The sequence below is a fragment of the Oncorhynchus nerka genome, linkage group LG4 (assembly GCF_034236695.1).
Source record: "Oncorhynchus nerka isolate Pitt River linkage group LG4, Oner_Uvic_2.0, whole genome shotgun sequence".
Taxonomy (NCBI): domain Eukaryota; kingdom Metazoa; phylum Chordata; class Actinopteri; order Salmoniformes; family Salmonidae; genus Oncorhynchus; species Oncorhynchus nerka.
In genome coordinates, this window is record NC_088399.1 from 44742641 (window position 1) to 44757610 (window position 14970).

The window sequence follows — 14970 nt, forward strand, 5'->3', positions numbered from 1 at the left end:
ACATCACGTCAACGCCTCTTCACAAGAGCCTGGGGGCTAAGAACTCGTAGCTACTGTAGCAGCTAGGGGCTAAGGGAAGGATAGGAGTTAGGCTCGGATTTCGGTCTGGCTTGCTTGTTTTACTCATGACACACATGCAAATGCACTGGTTGACTGTCACCTAGGCAGCCGGTATGCTGTGTTCTGCTCTGAGACACACAGTGACTGTGTAGTGATCCTCACACTAAACACACACACACAACCCCCTCTCCACATGTCTGCTCCATTTGTAGGAGTTTGTGTGTGCTCTGCTCGGAGCAGTTCACATTTAGGTCACACTCTGGTGCCGTACCACCAGAGTGATTACATCACAGCCCTAACCTCGACACTCCGCCTCGCTCTCTCTCTCCCCCCTCCTCTCTCTGTCTCTATCCAGCACTTTCTCTCTCTCTCCCCCTCTCCTCTCTCTGTCTCTATCCAGCACTTTCTCTCTCTCTCCCCCTCCTCTCTCTGTCTCTATCCAGCACTTTCTCTCTCTCCCCCTCCTCTCTCTGTCTCTATCCAGCACTTTCTCTCTCTCCCCCTCTCCTCTCTCTCTCTATCCAGCACTTTCTCTCTCCCCCTCCTCTCTGTCTCTATCCAGCACTTTCTCTCTCTACCCCCTCCTCTCTCTGTCTCTATCCAGCACTTTCTCTCTCTCCCCCCCCTCCTCTCTCTGTCTATCCAGCACTTTCTCTCTCTCTCCCCTCTCCTCTCTCTCTCTATCCAGCACTTTCTCTCTCTCTCCCCTCTCCTCTCTCTGTCTCTATCCAGGACTTTCTCTCTCTCCCCCTCTCCTCTCTCTCTCTATCCAGCACTTTCTCTCTCTCTCCCCTCTCCTCTCTCTCTCTATCCAGCACTTTCTCTCTCTCTCCCCCTCTCTCTCTCTATCCAGCACTTTCTCTCTCTCTCTCCCCTCCTCTCTCTCTCTATCCAGCACTTTCTCTCTCTCTCTCCCCTCCTCTCTCTGTCTCTATCCAGCACTTTCTCTCTCTCTCCCCCTCTCCTCTCTCTCTCTATCCAGCACTTTCTCTCTCTCTCCCCCTCTCCTCTCTCTCTCTATCCAGCACTTTCTCTCTCTCTCTCCCCTCTCCTCTCTCTCTCTATCCAGCACTTTCTCTCTCTCTCTCCCCCTCCTCTCTCTGTCTCTATCCAGCACTTTCTCTCTCTCTTCACCCCACTACTGTAACTTCTCTGTCTTGCTCTCTCTACATCTCCCACGTTCTCTCTCTCTCTCTCTCTCGTTCTCTCTCTCGTTCTCTCTCTCGTTCTCTCTCTCTCTCGCTCTCTCTCTCGCTCTCTCTCTTCACCCCACTACTGTAACCTCTCTCTCGTTCTCTCTCTCTACATCTCCCACGTTCTCTCTCTACATCTCCCACGTTCTCTCTCTCTCTCTCGTTCTCTCTCTCGTTCTCTCTCTCTCGCTCTCTCTCTTCACCCCACTACTGTAACCTCTCTCTCTCTCTCTCTCTCTCTCTGCACACTGAGGGATGATGAATACATTTATGCTATGGTGTTTACTTTGAAATGTTTCTCGGTAATATGCATAGAGCATAATGCTTCTGTGGCGTTCCCTGTGCAGAGTGCACCATGTCGGCTGGGTTTAAACTCACCATTCCACACTTACCATTCCACCTGTAGTTACTCTGACATCATCATTGAGCGCGAGGTCCTGATGCAGAAGTACATCCACCTGGTCCAGATCATGGAGACAGAGAAGGTGGCGGCCAACCAGCTACGCACCCAGCTAGAGGACCAGGACACAGAGATAGAGAGGCTGAAAGCAGAGGTACACACACATTTACCCGGTCTCTCGCACACTCACGTACACACACACACACACACACACAACCACACACGTGCTCCCTCACACACACACACGGCCACATTGCTCACACACAAAAATACACACACAAATAAAGGTTTCCGTTAGGCAAGGGGATCTGGCTAGTGTTTGATTTGTGTTGACTGTTGTGTGTTGACTGTTGTGTGTTGAACTGTTGTGTGATGACTGTTGTGTGTTGAACTGTTGTGTGTTGACTGTTGAGTGTTGACTGTTGTCTGTTGACTGTTGTCTGTTGACTGTTATATGTTGACTGTTGTGTGTTGACTGTGGACTGTTGTGTGTTGACTGTTGTGTGTTGACTGTGAACTGTTGTGTGTGGACTGGTGTGTGTTGTGTGTTGACTGTGGACTGTTGTGTGTTGACTGGTGTGTGTTGACTGTGGACTGTTGTGTGTTGACTGTGGTCTGTTGTGTGTTGACTGGTGTGTGTTGACTGTGGTCTGTTGTGTGTGGACTGGTGTGTGTTGACTGTGGTCTGTTGTGTGTTGACTGGTGTGTGTTGACTGTGGTCTGTTGTGTGTGGACTGGTGTGTGTTGACTGTGGACTGTTGTGTGTGGACTGGTGTGTGTTGACTGTGGTCTGTTGTGTGTTGACTGGTGTGTGTTGACTGTGGTCTGTTGTGTGTTGACTGTGGTCTGTTGTGTGTGGACTGGTGTTTGTTGTGTGTTGTCTGTGGACTGTTGTGTGTTGTCTGTGGACTGTTGTGTGTGGACTGGTGTGTGTTGTGTGTTGACTGTGGACTGTTGTGTGTTGTCTGTGGACTGTTGTGTGTGGACTGGTGTTTGTTGTGTGTTGACTGTGGACTGTTGTGTGTGGACTGGTGTGTGTTGACTGTGGACTGTTGTGTGTGGACTGGTGTGTGTTGTGTGTTGACTGTGGACTGTTGTGTGTTGTCTGTGGACTGTTGTGTGTGGACTGGTGTGTGTTGTGTGTTGACTGTGGACTGTTGTGTGTTGACTGTGGACTGGTGTGTGTTGACTGTGGACTTTTGTGTGTGGACTGGTGTGTGTTCTGTGTTGACTGTGGACTGTTGTGTGTTGACTGTGGTCTGTGTGTGGACTGGTGTGTGTTGTGTGTTGACTGTGGACTGTTGTGTGTTGACTGTGGACTGTTGTGTGTTGACTGTGGTCTGTTGTGTGTGGACTGGTGTGTGTTGTGTGTTGACTGTGGACTGTTGTGTGTGGACTGGTGTGTGTTGTGTGTTGACTGTGGACTGTTGTGTGTTGACTGTGGTCTGTTGTGTGTGGACTGGTGTGTGTTGTGTGTTGACTGTGGACTGTTGTGTGTGGACTGGTGTGTGTTGTGTGTTGTCTGTGGACTGTTGTGTGTGGACTGGTGTATGTTGTGTGTTGACTGTGGACTGTTGTGTGTTGTCTGTGGACTGTTGTGTGTGGACTGGTGTTTGTTGTGTGTTGACTGTGGACTGTTGTGTGTGGACTGGTGTGTGTTGACTGTGGACTGTTGTGTGTGGACTGGTGTGTGTTGACTGTGGACTGTTGTGTGTGGACTGGTGTGTGTTGTGTGTTGACTGTGGACTGTTGTGTGTTGTCTGTGGACTGTTGTGTGTGGACTGGTGTGTGTTGTGTGTTGACTGTGGACTGTTGTGTGTTGACTGTGGACTTTTGTGTGTGTTCTGTGTTGACTGTGGACTGTTGTGTGTTGACTGTGGTCTGTTGTGTGTGGACTGGTGTGTGTTGTGTGTTGACTGTGGACTGTTGTGTGTGGACTGGTGTGTGTTGTGTGTTGACTGTGGACTGTTGTGTGTGGACTGGTGTGTGTTGTGTGTTGACTGTGGACTGTTGTGTGTTGTGTGTGGACTGGTGTGTGTTGTGTGTTGACTGTGAACTGTTGTGTGTTGTCTGTGGACTGGTGTGTGTTGTGTGTTGTCTGTAGACTGTTGTGTGTGGACTGGTGTTTGTTGTGTGTTGTCTGTGGACTGTTGTGTGTTGTCTGTGGACTGTTGTGTGTGGACTGGTGTGTGTTGTGTGTTGACTGTGGACTGTTGTGTGTGGACTGGTGTTTGTTGTGTGTTGACTGTGGTCTGTTGTGTGTGGACTGGTGTGTGTTGACTGTGGACAGTTGTGTGTGGACTGGTGTGTGTTGACTGTGGACTGTTGTGTGTGGACTGGTGTGTGTTGTGTGTTGACTGTGGACTGTTGTGTGTTGTCTGTGGACTGTTGTGTGTGGACTGGTGTGTGTTGTGTGTTGACTGTGGACTGTTGTGTGTTGACTGTGGACTGGTGTGTGTTGACTGTGGACTTTTGTGTGTGGACTGGTGTGTGTTCTGTGTTGACTGTGGACTGTTGTGTGTTGACTGTGGTCTGTTGTGTGTGGACTGGTGTGTGTTGTGTGTTGACTGTGGACTGTTGTGTGTTGCTTGTGGTCTGTTGTGTGTGGACTGGTGTGTGTTGACTGTGGTCTGTTGTGTGTGGACTGGTGTGTGTTGACTGTGGTCTGTTGTGTGTGGACTGGTGTGTGTTGACTGTGGTCTGTGTGCTTCCAGATCGTGCTGTTGAACAAGGCCAAGGAGAGAATGCTGCCTTACCAGACCAACCAGGAGGAGGAGGACCCAGACATTAAAAAGATCAAAAAGGTCCAGAGTTTCATGCGAGGCTGGCTGTGTCGGAGGAAGTGGAAGATCATCGTCCAGGACTACATCTGTTCCCCCCACGCTGAGAACATGAGGAAGAGGAACCACATCGTGTTCAACATGGTGGAGGCCGAGACCGAGTACGTCTGCCAGCTCTCTGTCCTGGTCAACTTCTTCCTCAGGCCGCTACGTATGGCCGCCAGCTCCAAGAAACCTCCCATCAGCCACGATGATGTCAGCAGCATCTTCCTCAACAGGTAAACACACCGTCTGACCCCCCTCCAGAATCAACCCACAGCCCCTACCCCCTAGACACTTGCGAATGGATTGAATAGATGTCATAGCAATGTCTTTTTCTTCTTTGTGTCCCTTAGTGAGACCATCATGTTCCTCCATGAGATCTTTCATCAGGGCCTGAAGGCTCGGATAGCCAACTGGCCCACGCTGGTGCTGGGTGAGATATGAGGCGTCTATGTTGGGTCAAATCTACTCTAGCTAACCTCTAGCATTATCTTTGTGTGGGATGTTTTATGTGTCTGTCTCCCCAGCGGACCTGTTTGACATCCTGCTGCCCATGCTGAACATCTACCAGGAGTTTGTGAGGAACCACCAGTATAGCCTGCAGGTGCTGGCCAACTGTAAACAGAACCGGGACTTGGACAAGCTGCTGAAGCAGTATGAGGCGAACGCTGCCTGTGAGGGACGCATGCTGGAGACCTTCCTCACGTACCCCATGTTCCAGGTAGCACACGCGCGCGTGTCCAGACCTCATTAACCTCCGCCCTTTCACCCCCTCCTCTTCCACATGTTAGTATACGGCCCAGACCTGACTGACTGACACCTCTCCGTTGTGTTTCAGATCCCTCGTTACATCATCACTCTCCATGAGCTGCTGGCACACACGCCTCATGAGCACGTGGAGCGCAAGAGCCTGGAGTTCGCCAAGTCCAAACTAGAGGAGCTGTCAAAGTGAGGATAACGGAGCTGTAGTGGTTGTGTAGTAGATCATGTAGCCAACAGTGGTTGTGTAGTAGATCATGTAGCCAACAGTGGTTGTGTAGTAGATCATGTAGCCAACAGTAGTTGTGTGGTAGGTAATGTAGTTAGCAGTGGCTGTGTAGTAGGTAATGTAGTTAACAGTGATTGTGTGGTAGATAATGTAGTTAACAGTGGTTGTGTGGTGGATAATGCAGCCAATGGTGGTTGTGTGGTGGATAATGTAGGTAACAGTGGTTGTGTGGTAGATAATGTAGTTAACAGCGGTTGTGTTGTGGATAATGTAGCTAATGGTGGTTGTGCGGTAGATAATGTAGTTAACCATGGGTGTGTGGTAGATAATGTAGTTAACAGTGGTTGTGTGGTGGATAATGTAGCTAATGGTGGTTGTGTTGTCAGGATGATGCATGATGAGGTGAGCGATACAGAGAACATTCGTAAGAATCTGGCCATCGAGAGAATGATCGTAGAAGGCTGTGACATATTGCTGGATACCAGCCAGACCTTTGTCAGACAGGGTGAGTACACACACACACATACTGTACAAATGCACTCACTCACACACACACACACAGACCAGCCAGAATCCCGAGCATTATAAGATGGCTACTGGTAACTGTCATCAGTAGTACAGTATGTGTAGCCTATGTTTTTTGTTTTTTCCCCCTCCCACCAAACTCACACACACTCTCTACTCATCAGGCTCTCTGATCAGGCTCCCATCCAGCAGTGAACGGGGCATGCTCAGTAAGGTCCGTCTGGGCTCTCTGTCCCTCAGGAAGGAAGGAGAACGACAGTGCTTCCTATTTACGAAACACTTCCTTGTCTGCACACGCACCTCCGGGGGAAAGCTGCACCTGCTCAAGGTGAGAGTCAAACTCACACACAGACACATTATGCATGTACAGATGTTCAATCTTAATTTGTTCACTGTTTTGTCACGTGAAATTTTCCTGCGCAACAGGGACTTAAAATGAGTCTCATGATTCAGATGCTTTCACAAAAACTTATTCAGGGGGCAGTCGAGTCATTCAGACCAGCGCCAGCTATCAAAATCATATTCCGTCTCTGACTTTGCTCATAGACTCAAGCTAGACAATGTCCTACTGCTACTGTAGGCCTATAGGTCCTATCACCCCCACATTCAAATGGACTCATCTGAAATGTATCCATACACGTGTCCATTAGGCCTATAGATGTATTTCTTTTATCTGCATCAATTAGATGAGCAATAAAAGTCCCACTTTTATTCCATAGGCTTAGATCTGCACTGTGCAGCTGTTATTCCATAGGCTGGGATCCGCACTGTGCAGCTGTTATTCTATAGGCTGGGATCCGCACTGTGCAGCTGTTATTCTATAGGCTTAGATCTGCACTGTGCAGCTGTTATTCTATAGGCTGGGATCCGCACTGTGCAGCTTTTATTCCATAGGCTTAGATCTGCACTGTGCAGCTGTCATTCCATAGGCTTAGATCTGCACTGTGCAGCTGTCATTCCATAGGCTTAGATCTGCACTGTGCAGCTGTCATTCCATAGGCTTAGATCTGCACTGTGCAGCTGTCATTCCATAGGCTTAGATCTGCACTGTGCAGCTGTCATTCCATAGGCTTAGATCTGCACTGTGCAGCTGTCATTCCATAGGCTTAGATCTGCACTGTGCAGCTGTCATTCCATAGGCTTAGATCCGCACTGTGCAGCTGTTATTCTATAGGCTGGGATCCGCACTGTGCAGCTGTTATTCTATAGGCTTAGATCCGCACTGTGCAGCTGTTATTCCATAGGCTGGGATCTGCACTGTACAGCTGTTATTCCATAGGCTTAGATCTGCACTGTGCAGCTGTTATTCCATAGGCTGGGATCTGCACTGTACAGCTGTTATTCCATAGGCTTAGATCTGCACTGTGCAGCTGTTATTCTATAGGCTTAGATCTGCACTGTGCAGCTGTTATTCTATAGGCTGGGATCCGCACTGTGCAGCTTTTATTCCATAGGCTTAGATCTGCACTGTGCAGCTGTCATTCCATAGGCTTAGATCCGCACTGTGCAGCTGTTATTCTATAGGCTGGGATCCGCACTGTGCAGCTGTTATTCTATAGGCTGGGATCCGCACTGTGCAGCTGTTATTCTATAGGCTGGGATCCGCACTGTGCAGCTGTTATTCTATAGGCTGGGATCCGCACTGTGCAGCTGTTATTCCATAGGCTGGGATCCGCACTGTGCAGCTGTTATTCTATAGGCTGGGATCCGCACTGTGCAGCTGTCATTCCATAGGCTTAGATCCGCACTGTGCAGCTGTCATTCCATAGGCTTAGATCCGCACTGTGCAGCAGTCATTCCATAGGCTTAGATCCGCACTGTGCAGCTGTCATTCCATAGGCTGGGATCCGCACTGTGCAGCTGTTATTCTATAGGCTGGGATCCGCACTGTGCAGCTGTTATTCTATAGGCTTAGATCCGCACTGTGCAGCTGTCATTCCATAGGCTGAGATCCGCACTGTGCAGCTGTTATTCTATAGGCTGGGATCCGCACTGTGCAGCTGTTATTCCATAGGCTGGGATCCGCACTGTGCAGCTGTTATTCTATAGGCTGGGATCCGCACTGTGCAGCTGTTATTCTATAGGCTTAGATCCGCACTGTGCAGCTGTCATTCCATAGGCTGGGATCCGCACTGTGCAGCTGTTATTCTATAGGCTGGGATCCGCACTGTGCAGCTGTTATTCCATAGGCTGGGATCCGCACTGTGCAGCTGTTATTCCATAGGCTGGGATCCGCACTGTGCAGCTGTTATTCCATAGGCTGGGATCCGCACTGTGCAGCTGTTATTCCATAGGCTGGGATCCGCACTGTGCAGCTTTTATTCCATAGGCTTAGATCCGCACTGTGCAGCTGTTATTCTATAGGCTGGGATCCGCACTGTGCAGCTGTTATTCCATAGGCTGGGATCCGCACTGTGCAGCTGTTATTCCATAGGCTGGGATCCGCACTGTGCAGCTGTTATTCCATAGGCTTAGATCCGCACTGTGCAGCTTTTATTCTATAGGCTGGGATCCGCACTGTGCAGCTGTTATTCCATAGGCTGGGATCCGCACTGTGCAGCTGTTATTCCATAGGCTGGGATCCGCACTGTGCAGCTGTTATTCTATAGGCTGGGATCCGCACTGTGCAGCTGTTATTCTATAGGCTGGGATCCGCACTGTGCAGCTGTTATTCCATAGGCTGGGATCCGCACTGTGCAGCTGTTATTCCATAGGCTGGGATCCGCACTGTGCAGCTGTTATTCTATAGGCTGGGATCCGCACTGTGCAGCTGTTATTCTATAGGCTGGGATCCGCACTGTGCAGCTGTTATTCTATAGGCTGGGATCCGCACTGTGCAGCTGTTATTCTATAGGCTGGGATCCGCACTGTGCAGCTGTTATTCTATAGGCTGGGATCCGCACTGTGCAGCTGTTATTCTATAGGCTGGGATCCGCACTGTGCAGCTGTTATTCCATAGGCTGGGATCCGCACTGTGCAGCTGTTATTCCATAGGCTGGGATCCGCACTGTGCAGCTGTTATTCCATAGCCTGGGATCCGCACTGTACAGCTGTTATTCCATAGGCTGGGATCCGCACTGTGCAGCTGTTATTCCATAGGCTTAGATCCGCACTGTGCAGCTGTTATTCCATAGGCTGGGATCCGCACTGTGCAGCTGTTATTCTATAGGCTGGGATCCGCACTGTGCAGCTGTTATTCCATAGGCTGGGATCCGCACTGTGCAGCTGTTATTCTATAGGCTGGGATCCGCACTGTGCAGCTGTTATTCCATAGGCTGGGATCCGCACTGTGCAGCTGTTACAAGAGCACATTTTTCATTGGCTGTCCACTGGTTTCAAAAACAATGATTGATAGGCAGCTTAAACTTCTTGAATTCAACCATTATTGGGTTCAAATACACATTTAGATTTGTGAACAGCCATCCACAACAACCACAATCCATAAGACACAAATAGCTAAATGAGAGAGCAGCAGTGTGATTCACATCAATGTGCTATGTAGATATCAATAATAAGTGATATCCGTATCGCTGTAGACTACACCACTGCTGTCATCCTTACCTCCAAGCGTTTATTCAAGTTGGATCATCTTTGGATGCCGACAGCAGTCGCCCTTTGGAAGACATAGCTTGGACTGCAGCCTACAAAAGCCTATTCCTGCTCTTTTCCCAGGATCCATCAAACACATTTGGTGTGTCATCATAGTGGTCTCTGACTTGTGGTCAGACTCGTTCAAGTGGAACAAACTTGAACTTGCGCCTTTTTTCAATGCTGATTTGAATGTCATTGAGAAAAGTATCCCCAAAAAATGTGCAAACATCCTTTCTGAATTTAAAAGTCATCCTCGGAGTAATCATCTAGTTTTTCAAAAGTATCTGTAATCTGATTACAGTATTTTTGCTGTTAATGTAATGGATTAGTTACCGTTTTTTTGCAATTATTACATGTAACGGATTACTCCCCAACCCTGATAGGCTACACCTAAACTATAGCCTACATAGGCCTGTAATATCAGATGTAAAGACAAGATGTAAAAGCAGGCAAAAAAAAACTTGGCCCATGATTTTTGAAATCTACAGTGTATTATCAAAAAACTAAAAACATTTCAAGGTTTATCACGAACGTAAGGTTATGAATCAACTGTCAAAATGTAGTTCAATCATGGCCTGGAGCAGTGTAGTTGTTAGGACCGCTGCTTTATAATACCAACATGTCTGTAATACCAACATGTTTCAAATAGACCACCACAGTCCCTGTGCCCAAGAACACTAAGGTAACCTGCCTAAATGACTACCGACCTGTAGCACTCTGTAGCATTGAAGTGCTTTGAAAGGCTGGTCATGGCTCATATCAATACCATTATCCCAGAGACCCTAGACCCACTCCAATTTGCAAACCGCTCCAACAGATCCACAGATGATGCAATCGCTATTGCACTTCACACTGCTCTTTCCCACCTGGACAAAAGGAACACCTATGTGAGAATGCTGTTCATTGACTACAGCTCAGCGTTCAACACCACAGTCCCCACAAAGCTCATCACTAAGAAAGGACCTTAGGACTAAACACCTCCCTCTGCAACTGGAACGTGGACTTCCTGATGTGGCACCCCCAGGTGGTAATGGTAAGTAACAACACATCCGCCACTCTGATCCTCAACACAGGGGCCCCTCAGGGGTGCGTGCACGATCCCCTCCTGTACTCCCTGTTCACTCATGACTGCACGGCCAGGCAAGACTCCAACACCATCATTAAGTTTGCCGATGACACAATAGTGGTAGGCCTTATCACCAACAACGAGACAGCCTATAGGGAGGAGGTCAGAGACCTGACCGTGTGGTACAAGGACAACAACCTCTCCCTCAACGTGATCAAGACAAAAGGAGATGATTGTGGACTACAGGAAAAGGAGGACAGAGCACGCCCCCATTCTCATCGACAGGACTGCAGTGGAGTAGGTTGAGAACTTCAAGTTCCTTGGTGTCCACATCACCAACAAACTATCATGGCCCTCAGGAGACGGAAAAGATTTGGCATGGATCTTCAAATCCTCAAAGGTTCTACAGCTGCACCATCGAGAAGCGCTCCAGCAAGCGATACCGGAGCGCCAAGTCTAGGTCCAAAAGGCTTCTTAACAGCTTCTAGCCCCAAGCCATAAGACTCCTGAACAGCTAATCAAAGGGCTACCCAGACACCTCTTTTACGCAGCTGCTACCCTCTGTTTATTATCTACACATGGTCACTTTAACTCTACCTACATGTACATATTACCTCGACCCCCTGTATAAAGCCTCACTATTGTTATTTTACTGCTGCTGTTTCATTATTTTTTACTTTTTTTCAGATTTTTTAAAAACTTATCCTATTTTTTACTGAACACGTTTTTCTTAAAACTTCTTAAAGCATTGTTGGTTAAGGGCTTGTAAGTAAGCATTTCACTGTATACCGGTTGTATTCGCCGCATGTGACAAATAAAATTAGATTTGACATTTAGGCCTACCCTGTCGGCATGGATTCGATTCCATCCCATACCCTTCTGGCACCAGTTACACATTTCAAATATGGACAGTCCAGGGATATTTTACCCCCGAACTTGATAAGAAATCACCCTACCAGACACTTTTATTAGAAAGACAGATGTATTTAATGGATAACATACTGTAAATAGGAAACTGATAAGAAAAGCAATCTCTCAAAATAAAATAAAGATATTTATCATACAAAAAGCCTGAACTCCCGAGTGATGTTTCAAATGTTTACTCGGCGAAGATGTAACAGTCGAATACATCCGGTACATTCAGTACAGCGCAGTGTTCATTTATACCCTTAGCTCTCACCCCCTCCCTTCCACAAAGATGTACTTTTCCATCAGCCAGGATTTATTTGTGCTCCTCAGTATATTTCACAGTCAGGAGAGGCAATGAGTAACTGAGAGTAGACGTTCCTACAGTCTACTGCCGTCCATTAAATAATTGGACTTCTCATGCACAAAGAGCTTCAACCCAACACGACTTTCACTCTCTAAGGATATATAAAAATCTGTTCATACTAAGAGGACATAATGGTATGAAATAGTGAAGACATGAAACAGTCATTTTAAATCTATTAACAAACCAAATAATAGCAGTGGGCTTCACCAACGTTAGTTTCATACAAAGTGTGGGGTAAATTGCCACAGTAGACTTGCCGTGGTAAATTAGGAAATACTTGATTTATTTTGTACGGAATTCTTGTCAAATAGATAAATCACCCTTAGTATTTTCAAAAAGGACTAAGTTGTTCCGATGATAATACCAACCAGAGAGCGAACATATCTTGAAAGACTTGGGTTGCAACCAGGACGAAGGCAACACCGATATCATCTTTCAGGGCGCGGTAATCAGGTGACCAATAATGGTTGCAATTGAGATCAGCTGTGCGGGTGAATTTAGCACGTATTGATCGTTTAAAAAGACATCAACTGGTGATAATCTAGTGCCATCAATGGTTGCAATAGGTTCCTTGTTATTTGATTATATTCCAATACTTCTCTAAGCTACCCAATCACATACTGTTTGTGTTCCCCTGTCTGAGTTGATGAGCTGATTTGGGCCATCAGTTGATTGATAGATGAAGGCCCGCCGAATAACGATACACATTCTTCCAGTACTCGCCCACGTTTTATACATTACCATTACCACACTGTTATGCGCCGGCTACAGTAGCAAAGGCCTGCTGTGCTTCCAGTTTGATGCCGGCATTTGAAGTCATCCTTGTTGTGGATTGAAAGCCTGTATTGTGTGGCTTTAAAATGTCCTTTCTTAAAGCTGTCAGGATGTGTATGCGTTTGAGCCTATCCAAAGACTATTTTGTTGAGCTGAGACACGTTTCTTTGATCTGTAAATTATCAGGCTATTCGTTTTACTTCTTGAAAACATTGAAATGGATGCAATTAGCTTGTGGGCCTAATGTAGGTTATAGGCTATCTAAATGAATTGAAGTCTTTTTTTGTTGTTGTTGCTTACCTTGAAGAGCTAGAACAGTGTTGTAAAGATGGAGAAGATAGGGGGAGGGGGAGTCAAAGGGCAGTGGGCCGGATTCGAACCATATGTGTGCCAGGGTCAGCGGTTGTAACCCCTGGACCACACAGGCACTGAGGCCACCAATCATCTATTCTTGCTATTGCTTCCCTTGCACATATAATAAAACCATGTATCTATATTTATTTCAACGGATATGCCCTAACGAAAAATAAGTATATCCCCTACAAATATGCCCGTTAATTATAATCCACATAAGAATTCACATAAGACGCTACTTGAACAGGCGCCCAGTGGACCTGCAGTCTAAGGTACAATGTAGGTACGGTGCTGCATTGTACATAAACACCGCTTCAGCTGCCCCCTGGTGGCGATTCTTAATATTTCTCCAGATATTCAAAGCCTCTTGCTGCAGGATTATTTTCCTCAAATTAAGATGCGACATCTGTACTTTCACGTGGTCAGACACATGCAAACATATACATACGAAATGTGTTGATATACACTACCGGTCAAAAGTTTTCGAACACCTACTTTTTCTTTATTTTGACTATTTTCTACATTGTAGAATAATAGTGAAGACATCAAAACTATGAAATAACACATGGAATCATGTAGTAACCAAAAAAGTGTTAAATAAATCAAAATATATTTTATACTTGAGATTCTTCAAATAGCCACCCTTTGCCTTGATGACAGCTTTGCCAACTCCTGGCATTCTCTCAACCAGCTTCATGAGGTAGTCACCTGGAATGCATTTCAATTAACAGGTGAAATGTGGGAATTTCTTTCCTTCCTGGGTTTGAGCCAATCAGTTGTGTTGTGACAAGGTAGGGGGGTATACAGAAGATAGCCATATTTGGTAAAAGACCAAGTTCATTAGTTACCAGCCTCAGAAATTGCAGCCCAAATAAATGCTTCACAGAGACACATCTCAACATCGACTGTTCAGAGAAGATTGTGTGAATCAGGCCTTCGTGGTCGAATTTCTGCAAAGAAACCACTACTAAAGGACACCAATAAGAAGAAGTGACTTGCTTGGGCCAAGAAACACAAGTAAAGGACATTAGACCGGTGGAAATGTGTCCTTTAGTCTGGAGTCCAAATTTGAGATTTTTTGTTCCAACCGCTGTGTTTTGTGAGACATGGTGTGGGTGAACGGATGATCTCCACATGTGTATTTCCCATCGTAAAGCATCAGATGACCTGGCCTCCACAATCCCCCGACCTCAACCAATCTCAGCATATGTGGAAACTGTTGCAAAAGCATTTCAGGTGAAGCTGGTTGAGAGAATGCCAAGAGTGTGCAGAGCTGCCATCAAGGAAAAGGGTGGATATTTGAAGAATCTCAAATATAACATATATTTGGATTTGTTTGACACTTTTTTGGTTACAACATGATTCCATATGTGTCATTTCATAGTTTTGATGCCTTCACTATTATTCTACAATGTAGAAAATAGTACAAATAAAGAAAAACCCTTGAATGAGTAGGTGTTCTAAAACGTTTGACCGGTAGTGTAGGTCGTAGAAAACATTTGTATGTCAAGCAGATTTTGACACAGTTGACCTTCCCTCTGCCCTTTGACCCTCACAGCAGGGTGGGGTGTTGTCTCTAATAGAATGTACCCTTGTAGAGGAGCTAGATGCCAACGATGAGGACTGTAAGTATCTTTCATAAAGTAATAAATCAATGAATAAGTCAATTCAATCAATCAATCAATACATCAACAAACTTTTGACCTTGATCCTTCCCACCTCCCTCCTGTAGACAATGCAGGAGGTCAGGGCTTCAACCACCTGGAGTTTAAAATCGTGGTGGAACCCCCTGATGGCCCCGCCTTCTCTGTCGTCCTATTGGCTCCCTCCCGCCAGGAGAAAGCTGCCTGGACCAGTGACATCAGTCAGGTAAACATACCTGGGGATGAGATGCCCAGTCCCAAATCAACTCCTACACCAACTG

General features: G+C 46.6%; 1 protein-coding gene across 4 annotated transcripts in view; it reads left to right on the forward strand.

The window, feature by feature from the left end:
* The window catches only part of LOC115117660 (ras-specific guanine nucleotide-releasing factor 2-like), a 58907-nt gene that overhangs the window by 33959 nt on the left and 9978 nt on the right, over positions 1-14970 (forward strand). For all 4 annotated transcript variants that reach the window (XM_065017567.1, XM_065017568.1, XM_065017569.1 and 1 more), the window contains exons 3-11: positions 1660-1807; positions 4368-4711; positions 4829-4908; positions 5003-5196; positions 5314-5423; positions 5850-5968; positions 6153-6316; positions 14605-14671; positions 14779-14915. In XM_065017567.1, the coding sequence (XP_064873639.1) occupies positions 1660-1807; positions 4368-4711; positions 4829-4908; positions 5003-5196; positions 5314-5423; positions 5850-5968; positions 6153-6316; positions 14605-14671; positions 14779-14915 (1363 nt within the window). The remainder of the gene's footprint in view (positions 1-1659; positions 1808-4367; positions 4712-4828; positions 4909-5002; positions 5197-5313; positions 5424-5849; positions 5969-6152; positions 6317-14604; positions 14672-14778; positions 14916-14970) is intronic.